Raw genomic sequence first — 13,980 nt, 5'->3', positions numbered from 1 at the left:
CTAGCTAAGGTAGGTGTGTCACTAGATAAGGTAGGTGTGTCACTAGCTAAGGTAGGTATGTCACTAGCTAAGGTAGGTGTGTCACAAGCTAAGGTAGGTGTGTCACTAGCTAAGGTAGGTATGTCATTAGCTAAGGTAGGTATGTCACAAGCTAAGGTAGGTGTGTCACTAGCTAAGGTAGGTGTGTCACTAGCTAAGGTAGGTGTGTCACTAGCTAAGGTAGGTATGTCATTAGCTAAGGTAGGTATGTCATTAGCTAAGGTTGTATGTCACACGCTAAGGTAGGTGTTACACTAGCTAAGGTAGGTGTGTCACTAGCTAAGGAAGGTATGTCACTAGCTAAGGAAAGTATGTCACTAGCTAAGGTAGGCATGTCATTAGCTAAGGTAGGTATGTCATTAGCTAAGGTAGGTGTGTCACTAGCTAAGGTAGGTATGTCATTAGCTAAGGTTGTATTTCACAAGCTAAGGTAGGTGTTACACTAGCTAAGGTAGGTGTGTCACTAGCTAAGGTAGGTATGTCACTAGCTAAGGAAGGTATGTCACTAGCTAAGGTAGGTATGTCATTAGCTAAGGTAGGTATGTCATTAGCTAAGGTAGGTGTGTCACTAGCTAAGGTAGGTGTGTCACTAGCTAAGGTAGGTATGTCACTAGCTAAGAAGGTATGTCACTAGCTAAGGTAGGTATGTCATTAGCTAAGGTAGGTATGTCATAGCTAAGGTAGGTGTGTCACTAGCTAAGGTAGGTATGTCACTATGTGTCATAGCTAAGGTAGGTATGTCGATCTATAAGATGTATATGTGATTATATTTGTCTCTGATTTGAATGAATGTTGTAGATGTACATCTGTCTATAATAATTACTTTTGTCTCCGATTTGACGATGAATGTTGTAGATGTACATATGTCTATAATAATTATATTTGTCTCTGATTTGACGATGAATGTTGTAGATGTACATCTGTCTATAATAATTACTTTTGTCTCCGATTTGACGATGAATGTTGTAGATGTACATCTATCTATAATAATTACATTTGTCTCTGATTTGACGATGAATGTTGTAGATGTACATCTGTCTATAGTAATTAAATTTGTCTCTGATTTGACGATGAATGTTGTAGATGTACATATGTCTATAATAATTAAATTTGTCTCTGATTTGACGATGAATGTTGTAGATGTACATATGTCTATAATCATTACTTTTGTCTCTGATTTGACGATGAATGATGTAGATGTACATCAGTCTATAATAATTACTTTTGTCTCTGATTTGACGATGAATGATGTAGATGTACATCTATCTATAATAATTACATTTGTCACTGGTTTGACGATGAATGTTGTAGATGTACATCTGTCTATATTTAATTACATATATCTCTGATCTGACAATGAAGGTTTTAAAGGTATATATGTCATCAATAAAAAATATATTTCGTTGTCTAGTCAACTGATAAATTTACACATTCTGCACTTTATTCTCTCAGTTGTCAAAACAACATACAGATTTACAGATGCTCTTTGCAGTCTAGACAATTATAAATTTAATAACTATTTATTTTCCCCGTCTTTTCATATAGCATCATAAATGCTCTCTGTTATATTGGCAATGGATAGTATTACAAATTTCTTTTTGTTAAGATAGAGGATACCTTCACAAAATATCCCTATTGTATAGGCAGCTGAAAGCCTTTCATATCCTCCCCTGTTGTATAGGCAGCTGATAGCCTTTCATATTCATCCCTGTTGTATAGGCAGCTGATAGCCTTTCATATTTTCCCCTTTTGTATAGGCACCTGATAGACTTTCATAGTCTCCCTGATTGTCTAGGCAACTGATAACATTACATATCCTCTATTGCTGTCTAGGCCACTGATAGCCTTACATATTCTCCTTGCTGTATAGGCAGCTGATAGCCTTTTATATTCTCCCTTATTGTCTTGGCAACTGATAGCCTTACATATTCTCCTTGTTGTACAGACAGCTGATAGCCTTTCATAGTCTCCCTTGTTGTCTAGACCACTGATAGCCTTACATATTCCCATTGTTGTACAGAAAGCTGATAGCCTTTCATAGTCTCTCTTGTTGTCTAGACCACTGATAGCCTTACATATTCTCCTTGTTGTATACACAGCTGATAGCCTTACCTATTCTCCGTGTTGTATACACAGCTGATACCTTACCTATTCTCCGTGTTGTATACACAGCTGATGCCTTACTATATCTCCGTGTTGTATACACAGCTGATAGCCTTACCTATTCCCCGTGTGTATACACAGCTGATAGCCTTACCTATTCTCCGTGTTGTATACACAGCTGATAGCCTTACCTATTCTCCGTGTTGTATACACAGCTGATAGCCTTACCTATTCTCCGTGTTGTATACACAGCTGATAGCCTTACCTATTCCCCGTGTGTATACACAGCTGATAACCTTACCTATTATTCCGTGTTGTATACACAGCTGATAGCCTTACCTATTCTCCGTGTTGTATACACAGCTGATAGCCTTACCTATTCTCCGTGTTGTATACACAGCTGATAGCCTTACCTATTCTCCGTGTTGTATACACAGCTGATAGCCTTACCTATTCTCCGTGTTGTATACACAGCTGATAGCCTTACCTATTCTCCGTGTTGTATACACAGCTGATAGCCTTACCTATTCTCCGTGTTGTATACACAGCTGATAGCCTTACCTATTCTCCGTGTTGTATACACAGCTGATAGCCTTACCTATTCTCCGTGTTGTATACACAGCTGATAGCCTTACCTATTCTCCGTGTTGTATACACAGCTGATAGCCTTACCTATTCTCCGTGTTGTATACACAGCTGATAACCTTACCTATTCTCCGTGTTGTATACACAGCTGATAGCCTTACCTATTCCCCGTGTGTATACACAGCTGATAGCCTTACCTATTCTCCGTGTTGTATACACAGCTGATAGCCTTACCTATTCTCCGTGTTGTATACACAGCTGATAGCCTTACCTATTCCCCGTGTGTATACACAGCTGATAGCCTTACCTATTCTCCGTGTTATATACACAGCTGATAGCCTTACCTATTCTCCGTGTGTATACACAGCTGATAGCCTTACCTATTCTCCGTGTGTATACACAGCTGATAGCCTTACCTATTCTCCGTGTGTATACACAGCTGATAGCCTTACCTATTCTCCGTGTGTATACACAGCTGATAGCCTTACCTATTCTCCGTGTTGTATACACAGCTGATAGCCTTACCTATTCTCCGTGTTGTATACACAGCTGATAGCCTTACCTATTCTCCGTGTGTATACACAGCTGATAGCCTTACCTATTCTCCGTGTTATATACACAGCTGATAGCCTTACCTATTCTCCGTGTTGTATACACAGCTGATAGCCTTACCTATTCTCCGTGTTATATACACAGCTGATAGCCTTACCTATTCTCCGTGTTGTATACACAGCTGATAACCTTACCTATTCTCCGTGTTGTATACACAGCTGATAGCCTTACCTATTCTCCGTGTTGTATACACAGCTGATAGCCTTACCTATTCTCCGTGTTGTATACACAGCTGATAGCCTTACCTATTCTCCGTGTTATATACACAGCTGATAGCCTTACCTATTCTCCGTGTTATATACACAGCTGATAGCCTTACCTATTCTCCGTGTTATATACACAGCTGATAGCCTTACCTATTCTCCGTGTTGTATACACAGCTGATGGCCTTACGTATATTCCGCGTTGTATACACAGCTGATAGCCTTACCTATTCTCCGTGTTATATACACAGCTGATAGCCTTACCTATTCTCCGTGTTATATACACAGCTGATAGCCTTACCTATTCTCCGTGTTGTATACACAGCTGATGGCCTTACCTATTCCCCGTGTTGTATACACAACTGATAACCTTACCTATTCTCCGTGTTGTATACACAGCTGATGGCCTTACGTATTCTCCGTGTTGTATACACAGCTGATAGCCTTACCTATTCCCCGTGTGTATACACAGCTGATAGCCTTACCTATTCTCCGTGTTATATACACAGCTGATAGCCTTACCTATTCTCCGTGTGTATACACAGCTGATAGCCTTACCTATTCTCCGTGTGTATACACAGCTGATAGCCTTACCTATTCTCCGTGTGTATACACAGCTGATAGCCTTACCTATTCTCCGTGTTGTATACACAGCTGATAGCCTTACCTATTCTCCGTGTTGTATATACACAGCTGATAACCTTACCTATTCTCTGTGTTATATACACAGCTGATAGCCTTACCTATTCTCCGTGTTGTATACACAGCTGATGGCCTTACGTATATTCCGCGTTGTATACACAACTGATAGCCTTACCTATTCTCCGTGTTATATACACAGCTGATAGCCTTACCTATTCTCCGTGTTATATACACAGCTGATAGCCTTACCTATTCTCCGTGTGTATACACAACTGATAACCTTACCTATTCTCCGTGTTGTATACACAGCTGATAACCTTACACAGCTATTCTCCGTGTTGTATACACAAGCTGATAGCCTTACCTATTCCCCGTGTGTATACACAGCTGATAGTCTTACCTATTCTCCGTGTTGTATACACAGCTGATAGCCTTACGTATATTCCGTGTGTATACACAGCTGATAGCCTTACCTATTCTCCGTGTGTATACACAGCTGATAGCCTTACCTATTCTCCGTGTTGTATACACAGCTGATAGCCTTACCTATTCCCCGTGTGTATACACAGCTGATGTCTTACCTATTCTGATAGTTATAACTTGATAGCCTTACCTATTCCCCGTGTGTATACACAGCTTCCGATAGATAGTCTTACCTATTCTCCGTGTTGTATACACAGCTGATAGCCTTACCGATAGCCGTACGTATATTCCGTGTTGTATACACAACTGATAGCCTTACCTATTCTCCGTGTTGTATACACAGCTGATAGCCTTACCTATTCCCCGTGTGTATACACAGCTGATAGCCTTACCTATTCCCCGTGTGTATACACAGCTGATAGCCTTACCTATTTTCCGTGTTATATACACAGCTGATAGCCTTACCTATTCTCCGTGTGTATACTCAGCTGATAGCCTTACCTATTATCCGTGTTATATACACAGCTAATTGCCTTACATATATTCCGCGTTGTATACACAGCTGATTTTTTGACCTCTTGTCATTCAGTAAAAACAACAACAAAAATATATAGAGATGCAAAAGAGAATTATTGTTATACCATCATTTGGTTCACAAAACATCAATGGGTGCGTATACTGTGCATATAATTGTTATTTTTACGAAATCCAAACGCTGAACTACCGTTTCCTGGTGTATTTTAATTTCCTAAAAAAGAACATTGAATAGTTACGCTTCATAAGTTCTCAGAATATCTACGTGGGACAAGTCACAGTTTCCTATCTTCAAATTTTCATAACATATCCCATTTTCATATTTGAAATTTTGTAGACTAGCAGTGTCTCAAAAACAATTACTATAGCACAACACTTACCGACAGCGTAACAAATATAACCTAAGCTAAGCCTGTGTTTCCGTCCATATACTCAACAGTTTTCAAAAGTTTGTGTCTTTGAAAATGAGCACATCCATTGAATATTTCCTATACCTATCTTTAGCAAAATGTCAGATGTTACTACATTGTCGCATATTTCTTTCAATTATTCCCAATGATAATCATTATCATTGTGCCTGCTTTCTCCCCTCACTGATCTATCCACTGAAGTGACTCGGCATGTCCGATAGCTTGTTAATGTAGTCCGAATCAGAGTCATCGAGATATCAGAATCAAATTCGTCGAAAGCCCGAGCGTCGTCTTCGATGTCGAGTCGATGAGCTGATGTGACAGTACATAACCAGTGTTGTTCTAGCCTGTCATCTTTCATGACGTATCCATGACCAGAGCTCATATCAGTAACAACAGGTTCAGGGATGTGGGAGCTCTTCAAGATTCCAACATATCCTATAGGCTGTTCTAGACTTCTCAGGCATAATGAAAATTACACCAGATTCAAATTCTTCTTCGAATGGTTGAATTGGTTCTCCTTAGCACATATAGCTCCATAATTCGTATGAAGCACCATTCATCAGCCCCGTGAACACTTGTGCGACCATAGATGGCTCAGATAATATCCTCGAGGTCTTAAATGTTAAATGTTTTACTCTTCGCCAAGCTTGGAAAGCACTTGCAGCGAACTATTGAGTTTTCTTGAGAGTCTTCACAGGTCTGACCTATCCCACTCACTTGAAGGTGCTAGTTGTGCCTCATATGGTGTATTCATGCAGACGCCATTGTAGACTCTATAGTGCTTCCAAACTTGTCAAAGAGTGGAACTTCAGTGCAGATCTCATTTATGACCTCAAAGAATTCACCTGTACCATCTATGGTCGCCGAGGGTTCACAAGAATGAGGCATCTATGGTCGCCGAGGTTTCACAAGAATGAGACATCTGTGGTCGCCGAGGGTTCACAAGAATGAGGCAATGTGCTTCATTCGAATTAAGGGGAACCAACTCAACCCTTCGAAAAATGTGTATCTGTTGTCTTTTCCATCATGCCGGGAAGTCTGGAACACCATATATGATCAATGTGAATCACTACGTTGAAAACAGGAAGAGCACCCAGATCCCTGAACCCGATTTTCCTGATGGGCATTTGACAAGTTAGAACCAAGGTGGTAAACTGGTAATGTAATGTCACATAAGCTCATCAGCTCATCGACATCAAGGACGACACAATGATAATGATTGTTATCTGGCATTTCATTACGTTATACACATGAAACAAGCAAAACTGATAAGATATAACAGTTTGCTGTCGGGGAATGTTTTTGCTGCGTCAAGTCAAATACAATATATGAAAAATCTGCTAAAAATACCATTTTTGAGCTTAAAATCCGATTTTTTCATTTCCTACGTAGAAATCATTACATGTTGTATTATTTGGTCCTGATATGTATTTGCTGTGGTCATTTTGTATACCCCATGTGTCTAATTCGGTTGAAAAATGTCAATGTTATGTCTATTTTTTAGTCAAACTAGAGGTGGCGGCTATCTTGATGACATAATAGCCGGAAGTTCATCCCAACTTATGCCATGTTGACATTTTGATTTGTGATCAGTGGGTCATAAGAGTTGAGAAAAAAAATATTGGTTCGGAGGTGGGGGGGGGGAAGGGGGGAGGAGGAGAAGGTGCATGTGGGACCCTCCTAGCCCTTGGCTGACAAGTGATGAAGGCGAAACGACGATAAGAAAAGCTATATGAAAATCAATGCATATTGTTTACCTTTAGTCAGTTGTATACTTGTATCAAGGCTAAAAGATACATAAACCACTAGAACAATGCCGGTCCCATCACATTACGGTGACTCTCTATTTTACATCGAAGCGGGATACAATCGCATCACAGTCTGGACATTATCCTACCGCAGAATTGGCGGACGATTTTTGCCATAATTTCTAAATCTATTCTAATGGGTTTTTTTTTGTTTTTCTTTTTTTTTCAATCTGAATTACACAAATAAGGCAATTGTTTCAAAATAAATGAATGACAAATTGTAATATTTGCATATTTTATTTCAATTACATGTAGTTGAATTCTAATGGCGGACTACCTCATGAAATCGACCAAAGCAAGATTCAGTCCTTAAGTATTTAGGTTGTAAAAAAAGGTTGAATACTAGCGTCACGTAGCTTTCACTACAGCAACTAGCGACAACTTTTAATATATGTCAATGTTCTAGGAAGGGGTCGGTGTGATTGTGGAACATGTCGGTGTTATGAGGGATTCACGGGAGACGATTGTTCCTGTACGACAGTTACGGACAATTGTGTAGCAGACGATGGGGTAAGTACAAAATACCAAGTGAAGCAGACGATGGGGTGAGTACAAAATACCAAGTGTAGCAGACGATTGAGGTGAGTACAAAATACCATGTGTAGCAGACGATTGAGGTGAGTACAAAATACCAAGTGTAGCAGACGATGGGGTGAGTACAAAATACCATGTGTGGTAGACGATGGGGTGAGTACAAAATACCAAGTGTAGCAGACGATTGAGGTGAGTACAAAATACCAAATGTAGCAGACGATGGGGTAAGTACAAAATACCAAGTGTAGCAGACGATTGAGGTGAGTACAAAATACCGAGTGTAGCAGACGATTGGGTGAGTACAAAATACCAAGTGTAGCAGACGATGGGGTGAGTACAAAATACCAAGTGTAGCAGACGATTGAGGTGAGTACAAAATACCAAGTGAAGCAGATGATGGGATGAGTACAAAATACCAAGTGTTGCAGACGATGGGGTAAGTACAAAATACCAGTAAGTGTAGCAGCCGATTGGGTTGAGTACAAAATACCAAGTGTAGCAGACGATATGGTGAGTAAAAAAATGCCATGTGCAGCAGATGATTGGGAAAGTACAAAATATCATGTGTAGCTGACGATGGGGTAAGTACAAAATACCATGTGTAGCAGACGATGGGGTGAGTACAAAATACCATGTGTAGCAGACGATGGGGTGAGTACAAAATACCATGTGTAGCAGACGATGGGGTGAGTACAAAATACCATGTGTAGCAGACGATGGGGTAAGTACAAAATACCATGTGTAGCAGACGATGGGGTGAGTACAAAATACCAAGTGTAGCTGACGATGGGGTGAGTACAAAATACCAAGTGTAGCTGACGATGGGGTGAGTACAAAATACCAAGTGTAGCTGACGATGGGGTAAGTACAAAATACCAAGTACCGATGGGGTGAGTACAAAATATCATGTGTAGCTGACGATGGGGTAAGTACAAAATACCAAGTACGTACGACGGGGATAGGTACAGATAGGTCTGTAATGTACGATGGGGATAGGTATAGACAGATGTGTAATGTACGACGGGGATTGGTACAGACAAATGTAGAACGTACGACGGGGTTAGGTACAGACAGATGTATAACGCACGACGGGGATAGGTACAGACAAAGGTATTACGTACGACGGGGATTGGTACAGACACATGTATGACGTACGACGGGGATAGGTACAGACATATGTATAACGTACAACTGAGACAGTTACAGACAGATATATAACGTACGACGGGGATAGGTACAGACAGATGTAGAACGTACGACGAGGATAGGTACAGACAGATGTATAACGTACGACGGGGATAGGTACAGACAGATGTATAACGTACGACGGGGATAGGTACAGACATATGTATAACGAACGACTGAGACAGCTACAGACAGATATATAACGTACGACGGGGATAGGTACAGACAGATGTAGAACGTACGACGAGGATAGGTACAGACAGATGTATAACGTACGACGGGGATAGGTACAGACAGATGTATAACGTACGACGGGGATAGGTACAGACATATGTATAACGAACGACTGAGACAGCTACAGACAGATATATAACGTACGACGGGGATAGGTACAGACAGATGTAGAACGTACGACGAGGATAGGTACAGACAGATGTATAACGTACGACTGAGACAGTTACAGACAGATATATAACGTACGACGGGGATAGGTACAGACAGATGTATAACGTACGACGGGGATAGGTACAGACAAATGTATAATGTACGACGGGGATAGGTACAGACAAATGTATAATGTACGACGGGGATAGGTACAGACATATGTATAATGTACGACGGGGATAGGTACCGTTATATGTGTAATGTACCTCATGAATTTGTAAGAAATATGTATAACGTACGACGAGGAGGTACAGACATATGTATAATGTACGACGGGGATAGGTACCGACATATGTGTAACGTACCACAGGAATTGGTACAGACAGATGTATAACGTAAGACGAGGAGGTACAGACAGATGTATAACGTACGACGGGGATAGGTACAGACAGATGTATAACGCACGACGGGGATAGGTACAGACATATGTATAACGCACGACGGGGATAGGTACAGACATATGTATAACGTACGACGGGGATAGGTGCAGACATATGTATAATGTACGACGGGGATAGGTACAGACATATGTAATATGTACGACGGGGATAGGTACCGACATATGTGTAATGTACCACAGGAATTTGTACAGACAGATGTATAACGTACGCCGAGGAGGTACAGACAGATGTATAATGTACGACGGGGATTGGAAAAGACAGATGTATAACGTACGACGGGAATTGGTACAGACAGATGTATAACGTAAGACGAGGAGGTACAGACAGATGTATGGCGTACGACGGGAATAGGTACAGACATATGTATAATATACGACGGGGATAGATACAGACAGATGTATAACGTACGACAAGGATAGATACAGACAGATGTTTAACGTAGGACGGGGATAGGTACAGACATATATATAACGTACGATGGGGATATATATAGACAGATGTATAACGTATGACGGGGATTGGTACAGACAGATGTATAACGTACGACGGGGATAGGTACAGACATATGTAGAATGTACGACGGGGATAGGTACAGACAGATGTATAAGGTACGACGGGGATAGGTACAGACAGATGTATAACGTACGACGGGGATAGATACAGACAGATGTATAAGGTACGACGGGGATAGATACAGACAGATGTATAACGTACGACGGGGATATATACAGACAGATATATAATGTACGACGGGGATAGGTACAGACATATTTATAACGTACGACGGGGATAGGTACAGAGAGATGTATAACGTAAGACGGGGATAGATACAGACAGATGTATAACGTACGATGGGGATAGATACAGACAGATGTATAACGTACGACGGGGATAGATACAGACAGATGTATAACGTACGACGGGGATAGATACAGACAGATGTATAACGTACGACGGGGATAGATACAGACAGATGTAGAACGTACGACGGAGATAGGTACAGACAGATGTATAATGTACGACGGGGATATATACATTCAGATATATAACGTACGACGGGGATAGGTACAGACATATGTGTAACGTAAGACGGGGATAGGTGCAGACAGATATATAATGTACGACGGGGATAGATGCAGACAGATGTATAACGTACGACGGGGATAGGTACAGACAGATGTATAGCGTACGACGGGGATAGGTACAGACATATGTATAACGTACGACGGGGATAGGTACAGCATATGTATAATGTACGAGGGGGATAGGGACAGATTGATGTATAACGGTGTAGATAGGTATAGGTAGTGGATGTATGATATCTTTGTGAATATTTATTCCGACAATGCTTGTTGAGAAAGCTTATGCATGTATTGCAATGGATGTATTTGATTATATATGTATCATTAAACTCTTTTGACAGAGAATTTGCAATGGAAATGGAAACTGTCGCTGTAATGAATGCATATGCATCAAAGGATATGGTGGTCCGACATGTAGCGATAAACAAAATATGGAACAACCCAAGTCCTCCATGTCGGTAAATGACAGGGTCCGAACACAATCCAAGTCTTTCATGTCGGTAAGTGGCAGGGTCCGAACACAATCCATGTCCTTCTTGCCTGTAGGCGGCAGGGTGCAAACACAATCCTTCATGTCGGTAGTCGAAATGTACAAATACAATCCAAGAGCTTTATGTCAGTAGGTGGCAGGGTCCGAACACAATCCAAGTCTTTCATGTCGGTAGTTGGCAGGGTCCGAACACAATCCAAGTCCTTCATGTCGGTAGGTGGCAGGGTCCGAACACAATCCAAGTCCTTCATGTCGGTAGGTGGCAGGGTCCGAACACAATCCAAGTCCTTCATGTCGGTAGGTGGCAGGGTCCGAACGCAATCCAAGTCCTTCATATCGGTAGTTGGCAGGTCCGAACACAATCCAAGTCCTTCATATCGGTAGGTGGCAGGGTCCGAACACAATCCAAGTCCTTCATATCGGTAGATGGCAGGGTCCGAACACCATCCAAGTCCTTCACGTCGGTAGGTGGCAGAGTCCAAACACAATCCAAGTCCTTCATATCGGTAGTTGGCAGGGTCCGAACACAATCCAAGTCCTTCATGTTGGTTGGTGGCAGAGTCCAAACACAATCGAAGTCTTTCATATCGGTAGTTGGCAGGGTCCGAACACAATCGAAGTCCTTCATGGCGGTAGGTGGCAAGGTCCGAACACAATCCAAGTCCTTCATATCGGTAGTTGGCAGGTCCGAACACAATCCAAGTCCTTCATATCGGTAGATGGTAGGGTCCGAACACCATCCAAGTCCTTCATGTCGGTAGGTGGCAGGGTCCGAACACAATCCAAGTCCTTCATATCGGTAGGTGGCAGAGTCCGAACACAATCCAAGTCCTTCATGTCGGTAGGTGGCAGGGTCCGAACACAATCCAAGTCCTTCATATCGTTAGTTGGCAAGTCCGAACACCATCCAAGTCCTTCATGTCGGTAGGTGGCAGAGTCCGAACACAATCCAAGTCCTTCATGTCGGTAGGTGGCAGGGTCCGAACACAATCCAAGTCCTTCATGTCGGTAGGTGGCAGGGTCCGAACACAATCCAAGTCCTTCATGTCGGTAGGTGGCAGGGTCCGAACACAATCCAAGTCCTTCATATCGGTAGTTGGCAGGTCCGAACACCATCAAAGTCCTTCATGTCGGTAAGTGGCAGGGTCCGAACACCATCCAAGTCCTTCATGTCTGTAGGTGGCAGGGTCCGAACACAATCCAAGTCCTTCATGTCGGTAGTTGGCAGGGTCCGAACACCATCCAAGTCCTTCATGTCGGTAGTTGGCAGGGTCCGAACACCATCCAAGTCCTTCATGTCGGTAGGTGGCAGAGTCCAAACACAATCCAAGTCCTTCATATCGGTAGTTGGCAGGGTCCGAACACAATCCAAGTCCTTCATATCGGTAGGTGGCAGGTCCGAACACAATCCAAGTCCTTCATATCGGTAGGTGGCAGGGTCCGAACACAATCCAAGTCCTTCATATCGGTAGGTGGCAGGTCCGAACACAATCCAAGTCCTTCATATCGGTAGGTGGCAGGGTCCGAACACAATCCAAGTCCTTCATATCGGTAGATGGCAGGGTCCGAACACCATCCAAGTCCTTCACGTCGGTAGGTGGCAGAGTCCAAACACAATCCAAGTCCTTCATATCGGTAGTTGGCAGGGTCCGAACACAATCCAAGTCCTTCATGTTGGTTGGTGGCAGAGTCCAAACACAATCGAAGTCTTTCATATCGGTAGTTGGCAGGGTCCGAACACAATCGAAGTCCTTCATGGCGGTAGGTGGCAGGGTCCGAACACAATCCAAGTCCTTCATATCGGTAGGTGGCAGGTCCGAACACAATCCAAGTCCTTCATATCGGTAGGTGGCAGGGTCCGAACACAATCCAAGTCCTTCATATCGGTAGATGGCAGGGTCCGAACACCATCCAAGTCCTTCACGTCGGTAGGTGGCAGAGTCCAAACACAATCCAAGTCCTTCATATCGGTAGTTGGCAGGGTCCGAACACAATCCAAGTCCTTCATGTTGGTTGGTGGCAGAGTCCAAACACAATCGAAGTCTTTCATATCGGTAGTTGGCAGGGTCCGAACACAATCGAAGTCCTTCATGGCGGTAGGTGGCAGGGTCCGAACACAATCCAAGTCCTTCATATCGGTAGGTGGCAGGGTCCGAACACAATCCAAGTCCTTCATATCGGTAGATGGTAGGGTCCGAACACCATCCAAGTCCTTCATGTCGGTAGGTGGCAGGGTCCGAACACAATCCAAGTCCTTCATATCGGTAGGTGGCAGAGTCCGAACACAATCGAAGTCCTTCATATCGGTAGTTGGCAGGGTCCGAACACAATTCAAGTCCTTTATGTCGGTAGGTGGCAGGGTCCAAACACAATCCAAGTCCTTCATATCGGTAGGTGGCAGGGTCCGAACACAATCCAAGTCCTTCATATCGGTAGTTGGCAGGGTCCGAACACAATCCAAGTCCTTCATGTCGGTAGGTGG

General features: G+C 42.7%; 1 protein-coding gene across 1 annotated transcript in view; it reads left to right on the top strand.

The window, feature by feature from the left end:
* Positions 1–13,980, top strand: part of LOC138305123 (integrin beta-3-like) — a 99,558-nt gene that overhangs the window by 81,731 nt on the left and 3,847 nt on the right. The window contains exons 7-8 of the mRNA XM_069245522.1: positions 7,769–7,872; positions 11,350–11,508. Coding sequence (XP_069101623.1) covers positions 7,769–7,872; positions 11,350–11,508 — 263 coding nt within the window. The remainder of the gene's footprint in view (positions 1–7,768; positions 7,873–11,349; positions 11,509–13,980) is intronic.

This window comes from Argopecten irradians, chromosome 12, assembly GCF_041381155.1.
Source record: "Argopecten irradians isolate NY chromosome 12, Ai_NY, whole genome shotgun sequence".
In the NCBI taxonomy this organism is placed as follows: domain Eukaryota; kingdom Metazoa; phylum Mollusca; class Bivalvia; order Pectinida; family Pectinidae; genus Argopecten; species Argopecten irradians.
This window is presented reverse-complemented; position numbering and strand designations above follow the sequence as displayed.